Source organism: Zootoca vivipara, chromosome 14 (assembly GCF_965207765.1).
Source record: "Zootoca vivipara chromosome 14, rZooViv2.hap1.1, whole genome shotgun sequence".
NCBI lineage: Eukaryota > Metazoa > Chordata > Lepidosauria > Squamata > Lacertidae > Zootoca > Zootoca vivipara.
Window position 1 is genome coordinate 43,326,639 of NC_142597.1, and position 26,405 is coordinate 43,353,043.

General features: G+C 46.8%; 1 protein-coding gene across 3 annotated transcripts in view; it reads right to left on the minus strand.

Moving 5' to 3' along the window:
* Window positions 1-26,405, minus strand: part of ULK2 (unc-51 like autophagy activating kinase 2) — a 74,638-nt gene that overhangs the window by 18,496 nt on the left and 29,737 nt on the right. For all 3 annotated transcript variants that reach the window (XM_035138909.3, XM_035138910.3, XM_060268347.2), the window contains 10 exons: window positions 22,276-22,312; window positions 21,119-21,292; window positions 20,328-20,401; window positions 15,863-15,964; window positions 15,119-15,177; window positions 14,502-14,584; window positions 9,383-9,433; window positions 6,597-6,685; window positions 4,296-4,464; window positions 2,855-2,915 (listed from right to left, as the gene is read on the minus strand). In XM_035138909.3, coding sequence (XP_034994800.3) covers window positions 2,855-2,915; window positions 4,296-4,464; window positions 6,597-6,685; window positions 9,383-9,433; window positions 14,502-14,584; window positions 15,119-15,177; window positions 15,863-15,964; window positions 20,328-20,401; window positions 21,119-21,292; window positions 22,276-22,312 — 899 coding nt within the window. The remainder of the gene's footprint in view (window positions 1-2,854; window positions 2,916-4,295; window positions 4,465-6,596; window positions 6,686-9,382; window positions 9,434-14,501; window positions 14,585-15,118; window positions 15,178-15,862; window positions 15,965-20,327; window positions 20,402-21,118; window positions 21,293-22,275; window positions 22,313-26,405) is intronic.

Consider the following 26,405-nt stretch of genomic DNA (forward strand, 5'->3'; position numbering starts at 1 on the left):
TTGAGAACTTTGCAAAAGATTTGGCTGCTTTTCGTCTCTGCCCCCTCAAGAATCCCAGGGGGGGGCCCTTGCCTCCTTATACAACATTTTTTTATTTCCTTAGTCTTTTCCAAGCTACACAGGTGAGTTTGCACCATCACAATGCTTGTTAGATGCTTATGAAAGGGCAATGGATGGATCCGGATGCAGCAAAATCCGCAGGGGCCCCATCTTAACCTTTTCACGGCTTTAGGTTTTTATTGCTAGAAACATATTTGATTTTTAATGACACAAACATTTTTATAAATCAACCAATGGAGGCTGATTTATCCAATCCAGGGAGGAGCGACAAACTTTGCTCCTTACTCAACACACAACGGCTTCCCCAGTGAACAAAAGGTTGCTCCTGTAGGAAGCTGGAAACTGGATGGCAGGCTGCGGAAAAGTTTTGCTCCGCTGTTTAAGCACCACCACCACAAAGCCCTGGAGAGCCCACTTCAGCTTCATCCTTGTTGCCATGACAATGTAATTCCCCATCTCTATGGAGCCTAGCTCCTGCCTCACACCTTGCCGAAATGGAAAGGGCTGAAATCACAGCAGCTTGATGCTGCTCAAAGAGAGAACAAAGCTGCTAATGAGGTTTCCCCACAAGGAGGCTCTGCAGTGTCTGGGCCAATGGAAGTTGGGCTTGGCCCCTCCAGAGACTGCCGCAGGGGCTCTAGCACACAGAAGGATGCACAGGAGCAAAGGACTGCACAGGATGCACAGGACAAATCGCTCCTGGACTCTCTCAGCAACCCCAATAAGAGAAGGTTGAGATACTGTCACCCCAAACATTAGATAGAGCAGATGGCAAAGCCCATCATGCACAGTGTCATCCAGCCGTGAAGGCAACTCTCAACTGAACTTCCCTGCAGGACAAGTTTTCCCACAAATGCAGCTCTCCCATCTGTAAAATGGGCATAATACTACCTCACTTCATAAACAGTCAAAATGCATTGTAATTTGCAAGCGGCAGTGTTTGAACTCTCCTGCCAACCCACCCCTACCCCGTTAAAAAAGGAGCTGCTGACAGAGCGAGAGATTTGAATTAGGACCCATGATGTAGCTGACGTGGCACCACCCAGATGCTACTGGACTTCAACTTCCACCCTCACTGGCCATGTTTACACAGAATGATGGAAGTCATAGTCCAAAAAAATCTGGAGGGCACCACGTTGGCCATCCCTGGCATAAAGGCTCTAACATCCCCCCCACTCCAGCTCTGATCCTCCAAAACTGCTGTTAACTGAGTAAGAAAACATTCAGGACCTTTTTTTTGGAGGGGGGGTTGCCTGTTAATCCTGTCCCTCTGCAGCCAACAGCAACTTGAAAGCATTTGTCCACAGTTTTCCCCAATCCAAATCTCCCCCATAATCCAGCAGTTTTTTTTAGGAAAAGGGGAAGCATGTGAAGTTTCAGTTGTGGAACCCCCACTCACCTTTGCAAATAGACCTTAAATTTAAATGTGTGTAAGAGGAGAAAGTGAGAGCCACCTTAACAGTTCTGCTGAGAAACCAGCTCATTCCAGCTGGCAGTCATAAAAACTCAGTAACTTCAGATCTAGCGCCTGGGTTTGACATTTTCCTCTTCCAATCTCGCCTCCTTTTTGTGCCATGTCTTTTAGAGTGCAAGCCTGAGAGCAGGGGACTGTCTCATTATTGATCGTTTTTTTAGTTAATGAAGAACAGGGTAAAAACGCTTCAGAAAAAAATGAAATCTGCTCAGTTTCACCAATAATCAGAATTTAAAAAAATTCTTACCAATCAGAAAGCAGCCAAAGTCCTCTCAGGGGTTCCCCTGCAGCACAGATAAGCATCTTTTGTCTGAATCTAGATAAAAGTCTGGCCGGGGTGACGCTGCACTGTGCAAATTCAGAAGCTGCATTGAGCACAACATCAGCACTTTTCTGGCAGAGACAGTGCTTTTTTTAAAAAGGACTTTAAAATGGTTTGTTTGGGGGAGATTTTCGGGGATTTGCTGCTGCTGTACTGATTGTACGAATGCTATGCCTTGTATGAAGAAAGCGCCTGTGAAAGTGAATCAAAGAGTGGCTTTGGGGTTGATGCCTAAACGTAGAGGCCAATTGCACAACCGACTCTACACAGTCTCCTGTGGCACAAGAGGGAAGAAGAAAGAAAGCAAGAAGAGAGCCACAAGCACTGGCTTTGATTCCGTTCTTGCATTGGCAAAGCTTTGCTCCCAACTGAAGGATTAATTTGCTGGGGTACAAAGGCAGCAATGTTTCTAAATACCAGTTGCTGGAAACCACAGGAGGGGGAAAGAGTGCCGTTGTGCTTGAATCCTGCTTGTGGGCTTCCCACAGAAGCATCTGCTTGACCAATGTGAGAACAGGATGCTGGACTAGATGGGCCACTGGCCTGATCCAGCAAAGCTCTTCTTATGTTCTTATATTTCAAGTTTACAAGACTACAGGCCACTTTTGTAGCACATCTTGCGACACAGCGAAGGCAACAGGTTTGTTCAGGGTAGGGATATTACTGGTTCTTGTTTAAACAGCACTGGGGCTTGTGAATTGGTCTACAACTGCCATGTGGGGATCCACCGCTGGGTCATTGACAAACCTAAGAGTGTGCATGTGCAACCACAGCATTGACCTCAACCAATAAAGAGCCAATTATTAAGTGGGCATACAGTTTTTCTGGCATACAGTTTTGTTGGCATACAGTTTTGCTGGCTGGGGCTGATGGGAATTGTAGTCCAAAACATGCAGAGGGCATCAGGTAGGAGGAAGCTGATCTAGCGACTTTTCATTCCTCCTACACTCTGGCAATGAATGTCAAAGCAACAGAGCTGAACGACCGTCACCACCTACCCTCCGCACATCAGGAATTCACTTGAGGCCCGACGGCCGACTGCTGCCAGAGGCATGTCATCTGTACAGCGAAAAGAAGACACCAGGAAACAGGCATTAGGGCCCAGGGAGTGGCAGAGATACAGTGAAAGAAAAAGAGAAACTCAGCAATATTTTAATTTGAAGCTGTGCTAAGCGACACTGCGCAGGGAGACAATGCGGCTCTGTTGAGCACAACACAGCATATTCACACACACCATATTCCTGAATAGCCCCTGATGGGAAGCTGGCTATTATTATTAATATTATTATTATTATTATTTCAATTTATTATCTGCCCTGCACCATCATGTCCCAAGGAGGGTTACAGTAATTTAAAATTCAACACTGAAAACAGTTTTAAAAAATTACAATCACAGGAACAGGGTGGTCCCTGAAAAGGCAAATCTCTGGCCTCAAGAGGCCAGGGGAAAGAGGTGTTTCCTCAGTGTGTGGCAGAAGTGAGGTGCAACGTGCTTCAGCATAGAAGCTGAATCACAAGGGCAATGCGTCAATATGGCCTCCATAAAAGTTGCAGTTTAGCAGCAAAGTAGGTTACAGCTGGCAGGGAATAGATGAAACAGTGGCTGGGATGCCACCAAGGCTGTTACGTACAGGCGACTCCCCGTTTACATAGGGGTTCTATTCCAAGCCCCCGCACACCTATGTGAAATCGCATAAAATGGGGAACACTCTACTCAACCAAGCCCCTCTCTCTCTCTCTGGCTTGCGGGAGCCAGAGGGACAGTGGGCTTCAGTTGACCAAGTGCGTCCCATTTCCGGGTACCAGGCACAGTGTGTGTTGTGTGCAAACAGAAAGTGCATAAATGTGCAGTTGCTTATACACAATGGCAACACTTTCTGAGTAAGGTGGAATGGATTTTTCATTTCCAGCAGGGAAAGGGAAGGGACAGGGACCCCTGTCCTGAGCATATTCCGACCCCCATGAGCCACCATTCTGGTGGGTAGACCTGTCAAGTTATGAGACAGCAAGTAGATCCTGCATTGGGACCCTGCTAGCGAGGAAAGGAATTCAACGTGGAATTATTCCATGCTTTTATTCCTCTCGAGTTTTGATTTAATTAACCTATGCAATCATGAGATTGAAAGGGATCAAGGTGGTGGTGTGGGACACAATGTATAGCTTTTCAAAACTTTTTACAATTTTTTTTTTTGCTCCTGCCCCAAATTTGCCCTGGGAATACTCCAGTCTCATGAAGCCCTTGCTCATTTGCAAGACACTGGAAGGAAGGCCTGCAGGAGTTAAGGAGAGCTCTCTGAATGGGGATGGGGAGAAAACGAAACAGGAAACTTACTCAACGATGATACCGGAGTAAAAAAATTAGCAGCACACTTTTCTCTTTAAGTATTAAAAATAGCAGCGACAAACGGCCAATGGCCAACAACAAATCCAGAGCCTTACATGACTGGTCGGAAATGTTGTGTGGGACCAGCACAAAGTCGTCCGTGTCGCAAGAGGAGTTCTTGCTACTGGTGCTGGTGGAGTCTTTAGACACCTGAAGGTAATTCGGAGGCCCCAAGGGAGGAGAAGAGAGGTTGTCTTCCTGGATATGCTGCATGTCTGGGAGGGACTGAAGGGAGGAAAGAGGAGACGTCAGGATGCCTTGCAGGACCTCCACTGGGGAAGAGGCTTGCACAAGGAGGGCTGTGCATGAGCTGTTATCCTTCTGCTGCCCCACGTAGGCCCACCTTGCTTTATAACTTGCATTGATTGGAGGAAAAAAGGCCGTTGGAGTGTATGGGTACACATGCGAGGGCACGACTACCACCTGCTGTGAGCTACCTTCAGAATTGTTCAATCAAAAGAGGCATAGAAACTTCTAAAACTGCTGATCCTTTAGATCAGGCATAGGCAACCCTGGCTTTCCAGATGTTCTGGAACTACAACTCCCATGATCCCTAGCTAACAGGAATCATGGGAGTTGTAGTTCCAAAACATGTCTGCTTTAGATCCTTGAGGTATTTGGGGGGGGGTCACTGTGAGTAGTCCCCCTGCCCCCATGTCTCAGATACACAGCTTGCATCCACCAGGAATATAGTGGGGCCAATTTTGTGGAATCCCCTTCCAGATGATGTCAGATAGGCTGTTATCTCCAAACTTCTGGCACTTTCTGAAGAATTATTATTCCAGCAGGTTCTTTTGCCTGAATTCTGTTTTTAATTCATTTTTAGTCTTATTGCGTTGGGTCTCCCATACACTGCCTGGAGACTGATGTGATTAAGTGCTGTGCAAGTTGTTGAAATAAATGTTTAACAGGTAATAAAACAGGTAGGGGATCGAATGTGGCCCTCGGGACTCTCCCCATTCTATACCTGCTCCCCAGCCCTCTTTCACACCTTCTTTGAATGCTTTTGCCTAGCTGGGATGTGTCCTTGAATGCCTCTTGATTGTTTGGATGGAGAATAGAGGGAGGACTGTATATTATTAATATTATTATTATTTATTTCATTTCTATACCGCTTTATATTTTTAAGAAAAATCTCAAAAGCGGTATAAATGTGGGTATAGAAACTAGCCTACTATACAAAGCCTACTGTTTCATCCTTTGCTCCGCCCACTTTTGACTCTGGCCTAGAGATGAGAAGGCCTCCAAAAAAACCAGAAAAATTGGAGGGGAAACCAGGTTTGAAAAAAATCAGCTTTGGGGAAAAACAGGGGGGAAACTGGTTTCCCCCCCAATTTTTTTTCCAGGCCTTTCCATCTCTACTCTAGCTCCACCCACTACTGGCATGTGGTCCTCAGAAAGTTGTCCAGAGGGGAATGTGGCTGATAAAAGCTTCCAAACCTCTGTTCTAAAATAAATTTCTCTCAGCACCACCCAAAAGTTGGCCCAGTACAGAAGATGCCACTGTTCTCTATTTTGCACAGAAGTCCCCCAAGCAAACACAACAAAATCCACCAAAACAGCAGAAAATACATGGTTGTGGAAGGAAAGAGCCTGCAGAAAATGTGCTCCTAAATGTCTGCTAACTGTGTTGCAAGGAAACACCTCGCTCGCCCTAGAGAAGATGGCTGCTGGGTCAACGGAGACCAGGGAAAAGCAGAAATAATAAGGGTCACTAGAGCGGAAGAGAGGAGTCATTGAGGAAGGCCCTTCAAGTGGAACCGCAGCCCAGACTGATAATTAAAAATTAACTCTCTGTATGTTTAAGAAGTCAAGCAACATTTAGGGAGCTGCTGCACTTGATGGCGGAAGGGGAAATGTAACAAGAGCCCATAATGCACCAGTTTCTGTCTGGAAACAGCTTGATTAAGTTAACGGCCTTGTTGATTCTGCCAGCCCTAGGCCACGCCCACCACTGACTGACCAAGAGATTCGATAAATACTTCCTTGCATACTTTCAAGTTTCATCTCAGCAGGGGCTAGAAACATTAGTGGGACACCTTTTAACGCTTGGAGATAGTTTCTCAACAATGACAAAGGGTCTCTCTGTCTTCCCCATGGCCAGTTTTGTGCACATCCTTACTCTTCAGCAGGCAACCTGAGGGCGACTCTGGGCAACCTGAGGCTGCCTAGACCCTTGGCTGCGCTTCTCTCCTGCCCCATCATGATGCTGCTCCTGATGGCTGCAGGCAGTACAGCATCTAACAAGGGCTATAAACTCTTCTTTCTTTCCCCCTTCCTTCCTGGCTTTTTAAAGGCAAAAGCTGAGACTCCCCAGTCACAAAGACTGTTGCCTCCCAAATCAGAACAGAACTTACTGGGGGAGAAGCAAACCGGCAGGAGGGGGAACTGCCGCAGGAGCTGCCAGAGACGGAGCCCGTGTACGTCGGCACTGGCACAGGGCAAGCTGTGGAAAGGAGAACAACGTAAGGAAAGTGCAGGTTCTGAGGAGTTTCAGTGTTTCTTTGGGGTGAAGGATATGAAGAGAAACTACCTAGATCTCCCTTAGTAGCCCCCTCCCGGCATGAAAATTGCTGTGCTGCAGACAAAAGCTTTCGGCAACATTTTAAGCCACTAATACATAGAAAGAGGATCCCCCTCCACTACACTGCAATCGAAAAGCCCAAGTCTCGCAGACTTGGATGGGGTAGAAAGTCTAAAGAAGCAGGAACCTTGCAAAGGAACAGAGTATGATGCATGAGATAGGTACATGAAGGACCAGGTGCGCAGCCTGGGAGTCATTTTGGACTCGCAGCTGTCCATGGAGGCGCAGGTAAATTCTTTGTCCAGGGCAGCTGTTTATCAGCTCCATCTGGTATGCAGGCTGAGACCCTACCTGCCCGCGGACTGTCTTGCCAGAGTGGTGCATGCTCTAGTTATCTCTTGCTTGGACTACTGCAATGCGCTCTATGTGGAGCTACCTTTGAAGGTGACCCGGAAACTACAATTAACCCAGAATGTGGGAGCTAGACCGGTGACTGGGGGTGGCCTCCGATACCACATAACACTGGTCTTGAAAGACCTACATTGGCTCCCAGTACGTTTCCGAGCACAGTTCAAAGTGTTGGGTGCTGACCTTTAAACCCCTAAATGGCCTTGGTCCAGTATACCTGAAGGAGCGTCTCCACCCCCATCGTTCTGCCCGGACACTGAGGTCCAGCTCCAAGGAGGGCCTTCTGGCGGTTCCCTCTCTGCAAGAAGCGAAGTTACAGGGAACCAGGCAGAGGGCCTTCTCGGTAGTGGCACCCGCCCTGTGGAACACCCTCCCACCAGATGTCAAAGGAAAAAACTATCAGACTTTTAGGAGACATCTGAAAGCAGCCCTGTTTGGGGAAGCTTTTAATATCTGAAGGACTATTGTATTTTAATATTTTGTTGGAAGCCACCCAGAGTGGCTGGGGAAACCCAGCCAGATGGGCGGGATATAAATAAATTATTATTATTATTATTATTATTATTATTATTATTACTACAAAAAGTACTGGGGATAATAGTATCATTGATACACAAGAACCTGTGGTGGTGCTCCATAAATCTGTTAAAGGGTAGGAAACTACAAGGAAGCAGCTGGAGGGAATGACTCCTGTCAGTTGTCTCTATACTAATGCAGAGCATGGAAAACAAGCAATACAAATTTGAGCTCTTAATACAGGATGGCAAATATGACCTAATAGGCATTACTGAAACCTATTGGGATGAGGGGTATAAACTATTCAAAAGGAATACCCCCATCCCCACAAACACATTTAAAAGGGTAGTTGAGATTCCTGCATTGCAGGGGATTGGACTAGATGACTCGCAGTGACCCTTCCAGCTCTACAATTCTATTATTCTATTCTATTCTATTCTATTGTAGAAGGTCCATGTTTGTTAAAGCCCACTTATATATTATTATACTAGCTGGCCCGGGCACATGTTGCTGTGCCTGACTCAGGGTCCTTGTTTCCCAGGAAAGGGGGAGGATGTGTCCTCCACCACCACCCCGGACTATGTGTTTTCCCCACCACCACCCCGTTGCTATGTCTCATCCGTGTGATTACTCCCATCCTGTAGTGACCCATGAGGTATCCTGTCCCCCCTCCCCCCACCCTGGGTCATCGCTGTGACTCCCCCCCTCCCTGGGTCAGCCCATGACCTATTCGGGCCCCTCCTCCCCCCACCCAGGGCTCCACTCGGGATAGTCTGTAAAGTAGAGCCGAGGCCTAGTCTGTAGGCTGTAAAGTAGAGCTAGTATGTAAACCCTGCTGGAGGCATGGTCTCTGGGGCGTGAGGGATTGTGGGAGTATGTTTGTCCTTAGTTTGTTGGATGTCCACTGGAGGGTGCAATTTTTTTTTTACATAAATCCAGGTTTTTACCTGTGCTGGGTGTGTCATCTGGCCAATGTAAATGGATGGTTACACTCCCACATGTGACTGATGCTGTGGCCAAATTTGAGGGCGATTGGGCAAGCAGTTGTGGAGAAAGGTGTGGAATAACAAACATGCACCTTCTACATTTTTATATATACTGTATAGATATTAATTTTTATTATTGTTGTTCTTGTTGTTGTTTGTTAAAGCCCACTTTTCTCCAAAACTGCTTGCCCGATGACATTCAAATTTGGCCACAACGTCACATGGGAATACGTGAGTGTTTGCATGCACTTAGATTGGACCGTCACACCTATGGCAGGCAAAGCAGGTAAAACCCACTGTTCCTGAACACAAAACTCAAACAGCTGGGGATGCTGGGAGCACAGGAGAGGTTGCAAAACAGCGCCCTCTAGTGACGGCCTTCCTCTCCACAGCATCTCGGCTTGGCTTTGCAGACTGGGTCGAGTGGAGGTGAGGGATCACCTGGGTGGGGGATGGGGGGAGCGGGATAGGTCATGGGTCGGTACAGGGTGGGGGGAGTCACAGTGATGAGCCTGTGCAAACAGAACACGCGTAAAACATTTCAAAAAAATGAAGGGGGACTCTGAAGGTGAGGGGAGTCTGAAGGGGGACTCTGAGGGTCCATTTCACAGACTGAGCCACAGCAGCACGTGGCCGGGCCAGCTAGTGATTCTATAAGTATGGGGGTGGGGGTTGAGCAAAGATAAGGCAGAAGGGAATTCTGACTTACACTTTCTGACCGTTGAAACCTGGTCAAGGAAAGGGTGGCTGAAGAAGGCTTCTGCAAGAAAGGGAAAAAGTTGGCTGCATGACACATTAGCCTCTAATTCAGAAGGGGGCTGCAGAGCTGTAGGGTGAGAGATCACAACACACCCAAGAGTCTCCCTCCACACACACACACACACATTCTCCATTCAGGGCTCAAACAGAGCTCATGAAATATTAAAAGCTTTCCCAGCGTATGTGCTATTACACTTCGAAAAGAAAGACAGTCCATCACTTTAAAGATGCAGCTCGCCAGAGGGATCGAAGGCAGGTACTTAAGAGCTCATTTCCTCACAGACACAGGCTTGACTTTCAGTTTCTGAAGCGTTGCTTGTATTAATTGAAACACACCCTTTACAGATCAGGGAGAAGAGGTGGAGCCGGGTTTCAATATTTGGCAGTGGCAGCAAAAAGTGGGGGAAATGTAAAATGTTCATTTTTAATAACATGTACTGTAATTGGTAGAGCCCAGTGTGCCCTGATGGGGGTGCAAAATTTTCCCCTCCCCAGTCATTTATTTATTGCATTTATATCTATCCTTCCAAGGAGCTCAAGGTGGAGTAACATGGTTTCCCCTCCCTCCTCATTTAATCCCCACAACAATAATGGGAGGTAGGTAAGGCTGAGAGGCAGGCACTGACCCCTAAAGTCACCCAGTGAGCTTCATGGCGGAGTGGGGATTTGAACCCTGGTCCAACACTCTAACAGCTACACTACACAGATTGCTCATTTGGTGTACAACTCCCTTGTTGCAAAGCAAAAGTAACTGCACCCTCAGGCCAAAACCGGTGAGCTTACAACAGCAGCTTTGTTTTTGTACTCAGCCAAACATCGCTCAGAGCAGTGGTAGGGATGATTAACAGAGCTTGGACCCAAGTGTCCCTGTTCAAGGCTCAGAGCAAACAGCAGTGAACCCAGGAGAACACGTTATCAAACTCAGCCACCTCCCTCCGCCATTAAGCGGAGGGGGAACAGGTCTAGCACTGCAGGTCCAACAGGCTTTCACATCCTGAGTCAGAACAGGGCGTTCTGCAGCTCAGGAGGGAGAGTCCAGACACCCCGGATAAGCGGCTTTGCTGTCCTGGAGTTGGCACATGCTGTCCTGCAAAAGACTGTGGGGCAGCTGCTTGAGGGGGGCTCCAACCGCCTCCCAGGTTACTGATTTCCTAAATTGGACTTCCCTGTGGTGTGGGGACTAACAGACGAGCAATGGAAGCGGGTTCTGAGAGCCCTTGTGGTGGCCAAGAAACTCATGCGGCAAGGAAAAACACGCACCATCTATTACCCAGTGGTTGGGAAATCTCACTAATCTCAATTTCATTTGGACACCTATGTTGAACCTGCTCATATTAATGAATAAATTTAAAAGCAGGAATATTGGCTACAATGGCGTGCTTCTTTCAAGCCTCATTTCAACGGAGGGAAATGACCCTGCAAGCACCAGGGACTTCCTCTCCGCTGGCAACCCCCTGACCTAGCCTACCTGGCAAGTCTGTTGTGAAGATAAAAAGGGTTACAGTAGCAGCAGCAGCAGCAGCAGCAGCAGCAGCAGTGAGCTCCTTGAATGAGGTGGGCTCTCCTTCACTGGTATTTTTATTTTTTTTAAAGGTTAATTGTTTGGCACGCTGCAGTTCAGCCTTCTCTGACCTGGTGCCATCTTCTTAGACACTAAGTCCCAAAAGCAAGAGGAAAGCAAAGTTATGTCCCCAACAGGTAGAAAAGGGAACACAAAACATTGCATTTTCCTCTCCCCACCTCCCACACCACAAACAGCTGCCAAGCATCAGCTGGTCAGCGACTGTTCAAAGCCTGAGCTGGCAGAAAGAGGATTTCGTCAGAAACCTTCCAGACAACAATCACGAAGGCCAAGTCAACGCAGAACACTATAAATAGTCCAGCAAGCTATTTTCAGAGTCATTCCTCTATGGCTGTTCATTCTTTTCTTTTAACACACTGATTGCCGTTTACAGGTTGTATGAAAACTTGTTCATGCTTTTAAAGCTTGGTTTTTAATTTTTGTGCTATCGGCGTAATCCTCATACCTCCAAGAAACCCAGGATTATGTAAGCAGATCATTCTTATTTACCACCTAACATCCCTAACCGGAAGTGCCACAGGAACAGCTGAGCAAAAAGCAAAGAGGAGGAGGAGGAGGAGAACTGCCCACTCTGCAGTATCTCGCTTCCCATCACCTGCCCCTTCTCATCACATTGCTGCATATTCAAAACAGATGAAATAAAAATGAAAAGCCTATCTAGAGTCAACCTGCATTTAAATAAATGGATTTAAGAACCCAACGATCCCAGAAATTAAGTATCCATCTTACTAGGTGATTTACTTGTTTATAATTGTATTCATACCCCACCTTGTTTTCCACCAAGGAGCTCAAGCTGGCATACATGATTACTCCTTTCCCCATTTTCTCCTTACAAGGACCCAGTGAGGTAGGTGAAGCTGAGTGAGCTCCATGGCAAAGTGGGGACTAGAACCCCAATCTCCCAGGTCTTAGTCAAACACTCTAACCAACAGAGCATGCTGGCTCCCTTTACACTCTCAATCAACACACCCTTATCCTTGTGCAACCACCATGTAGAGTCGGTTACACAGAAGGTGGGAGGATGGTTGGGCTTGATCCCTGTGTCGGCTCAATGATGGCAGTGAGGCCAGCCAGGGATCCTGGGCTGGCTCAACCCCTCTCCTCCCGCAGAACACCTTGTTTTCAGGGCTTTCTGCTGTCTGGTTTTTGGAGCGTCCATTGACCAAATTTGGTGGTCAGCTGGAGAGGCCAACTCAGCCACCAGTCTCTGCTCAAATGTCAACACGTGCCTCTGGGAACCTGCATGTAAGTGCAATGCACACATGACCCTAGAACAAGCTTGTGAAAGGAGAAGCATCTTTTACATGGGTCTAATACACCCCACCCTGGGATTATGTTCAGGACCTGGGAATTCACAAAGCTGAATTGAATGCTGAAGCACCAGATCTACTGAAGTGGAGTGGCAAAGGAAAATTCATTGACACATTGAACAATGTGGTACTGTATATACGGTACAGTTAAGGACACAAATCCCTGAATTCACAACCAGAGAGATGGAGAGCGGGAGAGGGAGAGCTATGCTAAAAAGGGTGGAGGAAAAGAGGTGAGACCATGGAGCATGCCAATTTTGGCACAGGACTCTGGAAGACAGAAAGGGGGTGAAAATTTCACCTATCCAGCGCTCAGAGGAGCTTTTACTGCTGCAAAAAGGAGGCTGGGTCAGGAACTCTATGCCTTAGAACAGGGGTCCCCAGACTTACCGGGCTTCGGGCCGGTGCCCACCGCGCGGAGGGCAGGGGAGTGTGCGCCCGTGCGCATGCGCACACGGTCGGAAAAAAATCACCGAAAATCGTATGGGCCTCCCCCGACCCGGAAGTGCATCGGAAATGACCTCTTCTGGGTCGGGAGAGGCCCATACGCATGTGCACAAAGGATTTTCTGCGATTTTTTGCCGATTTTGAAGATCGCCGCTGCGCCGCAAGAGCGGGCGGCGGCAGCGGGCCGGATTGGGAGGCCAATTGGGCCGCATCCGGCCCGGGGGCCGTAGTTTGGGGACCCCTGCCTTAGAATTTGGGTGTGATTTCCAGAACTGTAGGACTCTGACCTGCAGCTGCTCTGAGTTAGGTTTGCAGCTGGGCAACACAATTCCTTACCTTGAAGCTTTCTGACCAGATGATCCTTGCAAAGAGGATGGCATGTGAAGAGTCCAGCCGAGAGAAAGTGTGTCTCTGTGGCCAAGGTTTGCCCCTTTCTAAGGGTATTCTCTCATATAAGAGAACCTGTAAGGGGAAGGGCTTTCTCCACTTTTCTAGAAGTGGGGGTAGGTAGGGCTCACTCTGTACCAATCAGTTTCGTTTCAGGAGTGGTTTCCACCAACACCAATCTGTTAAAACTCCCCTTTCAGGATTGGGGTCGAGATGACAATCCTGCCTCAGAAACACAGTGTTTGCATGCTGGTTCCTGGTTCCCTGAAAGGCATGGATTCCTTCAGCACAGGTATGCCCCAACCCACACCATGATTGCACGATAGGTGGGTTCTGCTTTGGGCAAGAGGAAATATCACTTGAGGGCTGAATGGGTGGAGTTTCATGGAATGTTTTCAGCCCATTCATTCTGTTAACTCTCTTGTTTTATTGCAACACAGAGCCAAGTTGCCTAGCTTCAAACTCACAAGCCAGTGCAAAAATAAGGTTAAAGGGCCAAGCATGTCTCATTCTAATGGCCAAGATGCTAATCCAGTACCCTGAACCTAAAAGTGGTCTGCTCACACTATCCAAACCACCCCTTTGCAATCCCACAATTAAGGAGGGTTTGGGTTGCCCTGACCATCTGATCTCACAAAGTAGCGCCAATGTCTTGCTCTTCCCCACTCATTCTCTTGCCTTCTCTTCCATTTTCTTAATAGAGGTGACTCACCCCAATCTCCCAATTTTACTACCACTTCTCATTTAACAAATGACTGTTGCAGGTGCCACATTGTACTTGTTCTGCATTTGTAAGCATTCAATATTTTATGGAGGCAACAGCTACACTTTGGAACCCTGTTTACTGCTATCGGGCAGTAGGCACTTTCACTGTGCTCTTTTTGGTGCCTTCTAAAAATATTTTTCTTTAGACAAGCCTGTATTTAGAAAGTTGGTAAGAGTTTTAATCTATTTTTAGTTTATTGTTGATTTAAATTTATTGAAAGGTTTATTGTTGTTAATGCTTCATATTGATAATGTTATTGCTTCAAACAGCTTTGAGGTGCGTTGTTTTTTTACAATCATGCAGTGTACAAATTTTATGAAATAAATGAACTTAACTAAGACTTTGAACATCTGAAGAAGTGTTCTGTGTAATTCAAAAGCAAGCATATCCAGTGCGTTGAACAAGTTCTGTAAAAGGCTCCGCTTAACTTTCTACGATGGACAAACACCAAACCAAGACTGCACCTCAAGCCTATTAAAACCACCAAACTGATAATCTTCATGCACACTGTTTCACACAAGAAAGCAAAATAATTACTTGGGCAGGGGAGGCAAGGAGTCATAAAATGTTTACTCACCGAAGTCCATTCTATCTTTCTGGTTTCTCTGAAGCAAACCCAACAGCAGGTCAGCCAAGGAAGCTGATGTTTCCCTGGGAACACTGAATACAGAAGAGAACTAAGTGGGAGACTTGTATTTTCACTATATATAAATCATAGAGTCCTACTGAACAAAACACATTGACCATCTGTCACCCTTCTACAGAGGTAAAAAAAGGTAAAGGGACCCCTGACCAGTAGATCCAGTTGTGACCGACTCTGGGGTTGCGGCACTCATCTCGCGTTATTGGCCGAGGGAGCCAGCGTACAGCTTCCAGGTCATGTGGCCAGCATGACAAAGCCGCTTCTGGCGAACCAGAGCAGCACACAAAAACGCTGTTTACCTTCCCGCCTGGAGCGGTACCTATTTATCTACCTGCATTTTGACGTGCTTTCAAACTGCTAGGTGGGCAGGAGCAGGGACCGAGCAACGGGAGCTCACCCCGTTGCGGGGATTTGAACCGCTGACCTTCTGATCGGCAAGCCCTAGGCTCAGTGGTTTAACCCACAGCGCCACCCACAACAGAGGTAAAGGTATTCAGATTCTTAAGATTCTAGCAGATATCAAAACCCTCCAGAAGAGTAGACATACATACCTAGGGATCAGATTCCTGTTCTTTTCATAAAACATTCTTAGGTCTTGAGGACTGTTAGCCTGTGAAAGGGAGAATAAGTGTGATTTGCCAAGTTGTATTTACCCCAAACCCCTAATGTCTTTAACATACACCTGTATGAGAACAAAGGACACCAAGGGAGCCTGGCTGCTGCTGGATCAGGCCAAAGGCCTACAAAGCCCAGAATTCTGTTCTCACAGTGGCCCAACTGATGCCCTCGCAATCACAGAACATCTACGGGAAAATGTGTACTGTATATTTAAAAATGAAGAGCAGATACCTACTGGGAGAGCATGGGTGAGGAACCTCAACCTATGGGTTCAATGAGGTCTGCTAGGCTGGCTAATTTGGCTGGCCCAGCTGTTTTTTTACTGGCCAGGCCCAGCTGACACTTGCTAGACATCATTTATTTACAATATTGGTTACAATACAGAAATACAAAAATACATAACCTAGTAACAAACAAAAACAATACCCTGCCACACACAGTTAAAAGGCCACAGATTATATAATTAGTCAAAGACCTGGGAAAAGAGACATGTTTTCACCTGGCGACTAAAGATATGTAACTAAGGGGTCAGGTGAGCCTTCTTGGAGAGCGTTTCACAAGCAGGGAGCCCCACTCTCAACCCTTAGGACATGATATGGAGGGGAGGATAGCATCCCTCAAACTGTTCCATTCTCTGCCCATTGTGGACCGGCAGGCACAGTTTAAGCTGCCCATACCTGAAAAGGCGGCTTTCCAACCAGACACTGATAGATCACTGTTCCGATACTCCAGAGGTCGGCCTTCGCATCATAGTGCTGCGACATGATCACTTCAGGAGCCTGAAAGATGCAAAGAGTGTGATCACGGGTAGGAGGCGTTATGCTAGCACCAGACCATGCCATTACTGAGGAGGTAGGTTTAGTCATTGTTTGAAGACTATCCCTACCTCCGGGACTGGTCCTGACCAGAAATCAAGGGTGGAACCACATGACCTTAATGTGCTGCTGTGCAATGCCAGGGCAATGATCCAGAAGACCACTGCCAGCCATGACGTGATCGTGGATGGAGGAATTGACCAGTCACGTGTGACAGAGACTTGGTTGGACAAGGCAGATGGGCCTGTTCTTGATGCAGGTTTCTCTTATGCACAGCAGCCCAGGTCATTTGGGTGGGGAGAGCGGGTTGCAGTGATCTTTAGGAAGTCATTAGCCTGCACCAGGTGTCCTATTGGGAAGACCCAGTTTTCTGAGTGCATGTTTTGGAAGTTGGGCAATAGGGGCTGTACTGGATTCCTTTTAGTGTACCGACCTCCCTGCTGCACCAAGGATTCCCTGCCCAAGCTGCTTCAGGTTGTGGCGGATGTTCTCCTGGAGACACCTAGTTTGCTTGTGCTAGGGGATTTTAACATCCATGCTGTCCCTGAATAAGTTTGGCCCAACTCATAGTTGCAGACATGCCTTAGACCTGGTGTTCACCTCTATGGACATGGGTGATCTGACACTAAGTAAAAGTGAAACAAAAGAAGTGCCATGGTCAGCTCACTTCCTGATGCAACTGGACTTCTCCGCGACCCTTCCCCCTTGCAGGGGAATAACATCTTTGGACCCAGCCAAATCAGCCAACTATCGCCCAGTCTCAAATCTTCCATTCTTGGGCAAGGTGATTGAGCAGGTGGTCACTGAACAACTCCAGGCATGCCTCAGGCCTCAACATGGGACTGAAACGGCCTTGGTCGATCTCCGGTGGGCTAGGGACAAAGGTGAGAGCTGTTTCCTCATCCTGCTGGATCTCTCAGTGGCCTTTGATACCATCAACCATGACATCTCTTCGGGACCATCTAGAGGAGTTGGAAGCTGGGGGCACTGTTATACAGTGGTTCTGCTCCTTCCTCCTGGGCTGTGTCCAGAAAGTGGTGTTGGGGGATGAGTGTTCAGACCCCTGGGCTCTCATTTGTGTGGTGCCTCAGGGTTCTGTCCTCTCCCCCATGCTTTGTAACATCTATATGAAGCTGCTGGGAGAGATCATCGGGGGGTTTGGGCTGGGTGTTCACCAGTATGCGGATGATACCCAGTTCTATCTCTCCTTCAAATCTGAACCAGTGAAGGCAGTGAAGGACCTGTGTGAATGTCAGGAGGCGGTTGGAGGATGGATGGCGATTAACAAATTGAGGTTGAATCCTGACAATACAGAAGTACTGTTTTGGGGGGACAGGTGACAGGCAGGTGTGAGGGTCTCCCTGGTCCTGAATGGGGTAACTGTGCCCCTGAAGGACCAGATGCGGTTCCTGGAAGTCACTTTGAACTCACAGCTGTCGGTAGAGGCGCAGGTCAATTTTGTGTCCAGGGCAGCTGTGAGCTGCCCAGTGGCTGGGGAAACCCAGCGAGATGGGTGGGGTATAAATAATAAAATTATTTACAGTATTATTATTATTATTGTTGTTGTTGTTGTTTATGGAGAGCCTGGGGAAAGGGTTGCCCTAATGACATTGCTGATAACTTCTTGTGGGACAGGTGGAATGAGTGGGTGACCACACAGGAGCTTGGGGTATGACCTGCATCCCTTTAATCCAATTTCAGTTTAATCCCACAGCAGAGGCATTTGAAGTTGCCATGTTTTACAACAGAGGATACACTCTGGAGAGGTAATTCACACAGCCTCTCCCTGCTTTCTTTGCCCTGCTCCTAAACAGAATTGTTCCCAGGACAAATGAACCACTTACAATCATTCTTCAACCCACCACTGTGCATACAACCATAGACCTGCAAAATTATGTCTGAGCGGCAGGCTGTGAATTGTGGTCAAGCTGCTCAGACAATCCACTCATCCTGAATGTCAGGCATGTGTGTACGTGTGTGTTCAACACGAGGCAGGCATGTGGTTGTATCAACAGGCCCCCCAGAGGTACCCCAAGCAAAGGAAGTGATTGGGAGTTTCACAAAGGGCGAGGCACCATGAGAGAGGTGTCTAAGGGCTGCCTTCACACCAGCTTCTTTTTGCAGGATCACAGTTGGCTTTGTTTGCATTAGAACCTGAGTGGGGCCTCTGATAAGAGTTTCTCTTCTGGGCTGGCTAAACCAGGGTGGGGGAGCACATTCCTCTTTCAAGACCAAGTTCCCCTGAGATAACAGACACTGTGCCAAACATCAAATCTGTGGACTGGGGGAGTGCCAGCATCCTCCCTGGAACAGATTTTCACTATCATGGCTGCTGCCTTTGCAATCTCCTGGTAAGTGTTATTTCCTGCTCCAAACACACCAATTTTCAAGTCCAATTTTTACTTGGAGGAGGGAAGCAAATTAATCCCCTTTGCCCGAAGTCTTTCTCCTGCTATGCTATGTAATGTCAGAGGGATGTCAGTCCCAAAATATATGGGGGGGGGGTTTCCACCCCGAGATGATTAGGGAGGTGTATTCTTTTCCTTTGCTTCCTCCTGAAGGACCCCAGATGTTGTGACTCCAGCTCTTCTCATCCTCAGCCAGTTTAGCCAACCATGAAGGTTGAAAGATGCAGCACTAAGGGGACATTAGACAAGCCACAGTCTCAGTTCCTTGTGTGCAGTATGAGGATAACAGCACTGACTTACAAGAGAAAATTTACTGATAATGCTTTTACTGATAATACAGAATGCTTTGGAGGCTGGTCAGAAAGCTAGATTATTGATATTCTACTCTTGCTATTCTACCCTTGATTTTAATGGTGCACTGTGATTTGCAATGATTTGATTTACTGACTTTTAAAAAATGTAAACCGCTTTTTAGGTCACTTGCAGACAAGAAACAGTGGATGAACAAATTAAATAAAGACAATAATACATAAATTTGAGTAGTATTACTGAAAATTCTCAGCTTAAGGCCCCACCTTTACCAAATATTTAAAGAATCCTGGGAACAGTAGATAGTTAAGGGCACTGGGAGTTGTTAGGAGACCCCTTTTCCTTTCATAAAGCTGCCAACTCCCAGAAAGGTTTAAAAGTTAATGCCCCTTCCCAGGGAAACATGGGGATTGTAGCTCTGGGAGTAGAACAGGGGTTTCCTAACAACTCTCACCACCACCCCTTTTTAATAATAATAATAATAATAATCTATATATATAAAGTCCATGTTGTCCCTGCGTCCAGTTGTCCCGTGTGTCCCTGGGGTACTGCGCATGTACCCCAGAGACACAGAGATTGGACGGAGAGACAGGACGCACACACACGCGCGCTCTCCCCCCCCCTCTGCCAACCGCCGCTCGCCCTCACACTCCCCTCTCGCATTGCCACCCGGCTCAGGTGCAGGCGGCGGCCGGATCCGCTCGAGCTTCTCCCTCCCTTCCCAGCCCTCGGGGCTACCTTTCATGAGAGGGCAGAGAGAGCGCTGAAAGCCGCGGAAGCGTGTGGACAGGGACGTCCGCATCCTACAAAAGGGCCTGGTTGCGAACGGAGCCTCGGGGACTGCAGTCCTCCCTCCCTCCCCCCATCCTCCATACTTCCCCCGTCGTCGTCCTCTTCTTCTTCCACCTCCCACCGACTGCATGCTTCCCCCACCAAGGATCGCTAAGGATCGCGGCGGCGATGGCACGCCTGGCGGCTGCGGGACAAGCATACAATGGAGCGCGGCCGCTGGCAACATCAGAGAGCGCCGCAGCGCCGTTGGCCCCGCCAGCAAGCCCGGGGCGGAAGCAGCCGTGCTCCCTCCCAGTTCCTGCCGAGCTCCGGCAGGAGCTGGAAGGGAGCGCGGCTGCTTCCGCCCCGGACTTGCTGGCGGGGCCGACGGCGCTGCGGCGCTCTCTGTTGCTGCCAGCGGCCGCGCTCCTGGACACCTGCCCTCGCCCTCCCTCCATCCCCCAGGTGCACCGCCGACGCTGCCGCGCTCCTTGGGAGCTCGGCAGGAGCTGGGAGAGAGTACGGCTGCTTCCGCCCCAGGCTTCCTGGCGGGGCCGCCGGCGCTGCAGCGCTCTCCGTTGTTGCCAGCAGCCGCGCTGCGGGAGCCGGCGGCAGAGGCCTCTTCCTTCTCCTCAGGGCTTCCCCTCTGTTCCCGCCCGGCTAGCGCCCGTTTACTGAACGGGCTGAAATACACTAGTAATAATAATAATCTGCAGTTCCCATGTTTCTTTTGCGGGGGGCATGACTGTTTAAAATGGCATGGTACTGCTTTAAATATATAGTGTGGATGGGTCCAAAGTGTGATGACAGCAGTGAAAACTCAATGAGCTGTTACTCACCATATACATAGGGGAACCACAGAGGGTTGCAGCCATCATGTTGCTCTGGAGATAACGAGCAAACCCAAAGTCAGCTGTTTAAAGGAAAGCATACATCTCTTTAACTACCCTTTGGTGGGTTTTTTTTTTGGGGGGGGAGGTAGGTTTTATCATAGACCAACTCGCTGCCCTTTTATGTTACAAAATACCACAAATATGAAGGCTTCCAAAGCAAGGGCCCCTTTTGCCATCTCCGCCCCCAGTCACAACGCAAGCGGCTTTGGGGTCAGCAGAAACAGTTCTCAGTAAGCAGCTCAATACATAAACGACGGATCCAAGAGCAATGAACGAAAGCACACCCAGTCTGCTTTGTTCCAAGTCATCAATGTAAAAAGAAACACACCTGTGGAATGTGGGGGTGGTCCATACATTAGAGCCAGGGTTTCTCAAACTTGAGTCTCCAGCTGTTTGGGGGCTACAACTCCCATAATCCCTAGCTAGCAGGGATGCATTAGACTAAGGGGTGAAGCCAGGCTGGTCAGGAAACAAGCACTCAAGAGGGTGCTACAGCCAATCGCAGCTCTCCAATGAGCACCTCAGTAACAAATGCATAGGTTGGTCTTTTATGTTGCTGGGGGACCACCCAGAACAATCAAGACTTGGGTGGTGGGGAGAGGGGGGCACAGTGGTCCAGTTGAGCACTCACCATGCTCTTCTACCCTTCTGTGCAAATGTAGAAGGCATGCAAATGAGCAGTAATCTCTCACGGTGGTTTCTCACCCTGCTGAGGCAGCGCACCAGGGCCGACTTACCTATCTTGATGCGTATGCCGCTGATGTTCGATTTCCTGCGGTTGGCGTACGACAGCAGGATGTTTTGTGGCTTGAGATCCCTGTGAATTATCCCTTTGCTGTGGAGGATACGCATGGCAGCAGCAATCTGCTGCAGGAATATACGGATGGTGTCTTCGCTGAGCGTTCCTTTTGCTGAGGGAAGGAAAGTACTTTTAAGAGTCCTGGAAACTTTCTAGCGTGAACAGAGCTCTTTGGGAAGCACTAAGCGTGTGCCGAAGCTGCCCCACTGAATCCAAAGAGGGCTTTTAAAATGCTTTGCTCCAGCAGATACAAAATACACTGAGAGATGGATGTAGTCAGTGTTGGGCACACTTAAGGGTCCTGTTACTTTCTTTCAATGTGATACTTTTAAGAGCATGCTTAAACCTCTCCCCAGTGGAATCAACAGGATAAAAAGGACACTCATGCTTTGTTTGGTTCCTATGTACCACCTGTATACAAAAGGCAGTTCCCAACTTTCCATCACACTTGAGTGTTATCAACAGAAAAATATGCTAAGACAGGGCCAAGAGACAGAGAACACAGGGAAGAAAAACACACTGGTCTTTGGAGAATGAAAAACACCGTGTTTCCCCTGCAACAGCTGTGAGGCAGGGATCAATTCCCAAAATTTCTGAATCACCATGCAGTCTGTCAGCTTATTATGCTGGTCAGATGTAAATGAAGCATCTCTCCTCCAACTTATATTCAATGGAAGAGGAATATCTTCCCTTGGCTTCCAGCACCTCTTCCCACAAAGCCTTATCATCTTCCTCCAAATATTTCAGGAAATGGTTGGCACAAGATCCCAGGAAATCTAAACAAAGGCCTGCTATCTTGCAGACTCAATTCTACAACAGAGCACAATGTCTTGCAGCATGTTGACCCTCCCCAGTGCAATTCCTTTTTAAAAAAGTATATGGAGAATACATGACTGACAGGAAGCGGGTGCCAATTTTAGCTTGTACTAGTTTACTGGCAGCTTTGAAAACAAAAGGGTATTAAAATACACAGCCAGAAAACGAACTCACTCCAGCCAGTCATAAACTCTGCAGGAAAAGGGACAGACATAGGGAAGTATCACAGCACTCCAAGACTTCTGAGCCATGAATTAAGAACCACAAGCAATCCATTACCTTGTAAGTAATCTGCCAGGTCTCCGCCGTTGCAATACTGCCAAAGAGAGAAAGGAAATGGGTTAGTATCAGATTTGCGGGTGTCTGCACTTCTCAGCCTGCTTATGCACAAGGCCCTCAGTGGACCTAACATACCATGGCACAATCAACTGTATCAGGAGCTTCCCCCAGGCTTGGGTGATCCTTTCCATTCCCTTCCTGCACATAGATATACCTGAGCTAACCATGGAGCAGCTACATTTGGACTGGCAATTTTCACTAAACCATGTCTAGGCCACACCACCAGAGTTTCCAGCCCTTGTAATTCTTGTTGTTTAGTCGTTTAGTCGTGTCCAACTCTTCGTGACCCCATGGACCATAGCACGCCAGGCACTCCTGTCTTCCGCTGCCTCCCGCGGTTTGGTCAAACTCATGTTCGTAGCTTCGAGAACACTGTCCAACCATCTCGTCCTCTGTCGTCCCCTTCTCCTAGTGCCCTCCATCTTTCCCAACATCAGGGTCTTTTCCAGGGAGTCTTCTCTTCTCATGAGGTGGCCAAAGTATTGGAGCCTCAGCTTCACGATCTGTCCTTCCAGTGAGCACTCAGGGCTGATTTCCTTAAGAATGGATAGGTTTGATCTTCTAGCAGTCCATGGGACTCTCAAGAGTCTCCTCCAGCACCATAATTCAAAAGCATCAATTCTTCGGGGATCAGCCTTCTTTATGGTCCAGCTCTCACTTCCATACATCACTACTGGGAAAACCATAGCTTTAACTATACGGACCTTTGTCGGCAAGGTGATGTCTCTGCTTTTTAAGATGCTGTCTAGGTTTGTCATTGCTTTTCTCCCAAGAAGCAGGCGTCTTTTAATTTCTTGACTGCTGTCACCATCTGCAGTGATCGAGGAGCCCAAGAAAGTAAAATCTCTCACTGCCTCCATTTCTTCCCCTTCTATTTTTCTATTTGCCAGGAGGTGATGGGACCAGTGGCCATGATGTTGGTTTTTTTGATGTTGAGCTTCAGACCATATTTTGCGCTCTCCTCTTTCACCCTCATTAAAAGGTTCTTTAATTCCTCCTCACTTTCTGCCATCAAGGTTGTGTCATCTGCATATCTGAGGTTGTTGATATTTCTTCCAGCAATCTTAATTCCAGTTTGGGATTCATCTAGTCCAGCCTTTCGCATGATGAATTCTACATATAAGTTAAATAAGCAGGGAGACAATATATCCTTTTGGTTTCCTTTTTCCTTAAGGTGCCAAAAGGAAACTGGAACATTTTTACAAATGTGGTGGCACTGTGATAAAATAAAACCTTTTTGGAGTTCAGTCATAGAGGAAATTTAAAAAATAATAAGATTTAATATTAAGAAAAATCCAGAAAATTTTCTATTGGGGATGGCGGATAAAGAAATCAATAAACAAGATCAAAGAATAATCTGGTACGCCACAGCAGCAGCAAGATTACTAATAGCATCATATTGGAAAAAAACAAGATGTACCAGAAATAAATGAATAGCAGGAAAAATTATTTGGATTTATGGATCTAGCAAGATTGACAAATTTAATAAGAGGAGGTAATAAGCAAAAATTTGAGCAAAATTGGGAAAAATTTGGAAATTACATGAAAACACAATGCCCCGCAATAAAATCCTGGATCCACTTCTAATGATCGGCACCGAAAACAAGATGTATAGGAAGTAAAAAGAAAGGTGGACATAGTATGTAAAGGGAAGCAGTATCTAGAAAGAAATTGAGGTAACCGAGGGGAAGTCACAAACTGGAGAGATTGATATGTTATATGTGATATTTGATTTGGAATTTATAGTTGAATGTTGTATATATTATTAGTATTGTGTTATAAATATTTAGTATGATTTAATTTTGATGTATGTTTTAATTAGAATCTTAATAAAGTTTATTTAAAAAGAAAAAGAAAAGAAAGCAGGGAGACAATATACAACCTTGTCGTACTCCTTTCCCAATTTTGAACCAATCAGTTGTTCCATCCAGTTCTAACTGTAGCTTCTTGTCCCACATAGAGATTTCTCAGGAGACAGATGAGGTGATCAGGCACTCCCCTTTCTTTAAGAACTTGCCATAGTTTGCTGTGGTCGACACAGTCAAAGGCTTTTGCATAGTCAATGCAGCAGAAGTAGACGTTTTTCTGGAACTCTCTAGCTTTCTCCATAATCCAGCGCATGTTTGCTATTTGGTCTCTGGTTCCTCTGCCCCTTCGAAATCCAGCTTGCACTTCTGGGAGTTCTCGGTCCACATACTGCCTAAGCCTGCCTTGTAGAATTTTAAGCATAACCTTGCTAGCGTGTGAAATGAGCGCAATTGTGCGGTAGTTGGAGCATTCTTTGGCACTGCCCTTCTTTGGAATTGGGATGTAGACTGATCTTCTCCAATCCTCTGGCCATTGCTGAGTTTTCCAAACTTGCTGGCATATTGGGTGTAGCACCTTAACAGCATCATCTTTTAACATTTTAAGTAGTTCAGCTGGAATATCATCACTTCCACTGGCCTTGTTATTAGCAGTGCTTTCTAAGGCCCATTTGACTTCACTCTCCAAGATGTCTGGCTCAAGGTCAGCAACCACACTACCTGGGGTGTACGAGACCTCCATATCTTTCTGGTATGATTCCTCTGTGTAGTCTTGCCACCTCTTCTTGATGTCTTCTGCTTCTGTTAGGTCCTTACTACTTTTGTCCTTTATTATGGTAATCTTTGTACGAAATGTTCCTTTCATATCTCCAATTTTCTTGAAGAGATCTCTGGTTTTCTCCATTCTATTGTTTTCCTCTACTTCTTTGCATTGCTCATTTAAGAAGACCCTCTTGTCTCTCCTTGCTATTTTTTTTTGAAATCTGCATTCAGCTTCCTGTATCTTTCCCTATCTCCCTTGCATTTTGCTTGCCTCCTCTGCCCCAATATTTGTAAGGCCTCGTTGGACAGCCATTTTGCTTTCTTGCATTTCCTTTTCCTTGGGATGGTTTTCGTTGCTGCCTCCTGTATAATGTTACGAGCCTCCATCCATAGTTCTTCAGGCACTCTGTCCACCAAATCTAAATCCTTAAACCTGTTCCTCACTTCCACTGTGTATTCATAAGGGATTTGATTCAGATTGTATCTTACTGGCCCAGTGGTTTTTCCTACTCTCTTCAGTTTAAGCTGGAATTTTGCTATAAGAAGCTGATGATCTGAGTTACAGTCAGCTCCAGGTCTTGTTTTTGCTGACTGTATAGAGCTTCTCCATCTTTGGCTGCAGAGAATATAATCAATCTGATTTCGATGCTGCCCATTTGGTGATATCCATGTGCCCTTGTAATAATAATAAATAATAATAATAACAACAATAACAACCTATATTTGGAATTGACCATTATTTGTGAAAAACGTTAATGTAGATACAACTCAGCATCTTGGCTCCATTCTGAAAAGGGGAGGGGGACATTTCCAAACAAGACAGCAGAGGGGGCGTGCGAGTCTCTTCATTCATGGTTAGGAGATCAGAAACTGCTCCATTCGTAGGAAGCCTAAGTGTTTAATTATCTTTAAAATCGGTGTGTGTATATTCAAATACATTTAACTAATTTTGGAGAGTTAACAGACATTTTGGTTAAGAATCACAGGTATTGTGAACGAAGCTGCTATATAATTTGTGGAACTCACTAAATCCTAAGTCTATTTTAAGTGCATCTGAAATGAACCACCCAAGTTGTATTACTTACTTATTTCATAAAATATATGTATCACTTGATATTTTGTGTAGGTGTGTGTACATGTACACACACACACAACCCCCAAAGTGGTTAACAGCAATTCTCCAAGACATTCAGCAAGGCAATATGAAGCTATATTAGTTGTTTCTCTGGGTAAAGGAAAGAATGCTCTCATGCCACAGATGAACAAATACAAATGAGAGACAGAACTTTTTATTTAATTTTTTAAGAGAAAGAGAGCCTGCTGCTACTCGATGCAAAGGAGAGAGCACTGGAAATATGTAAGCCATTTTCTGCCAAAGGTTTAGGGAAGCCACAGGGTTTAGAAGAAGAGACTAAAATGCTTGGCACAACACCCTGTTCTCAGCTGCAAGCTTCCAGGTCTGGAAAAACCCTGTGGTGTCTTTATGCTTTGGGAATTTGGAAG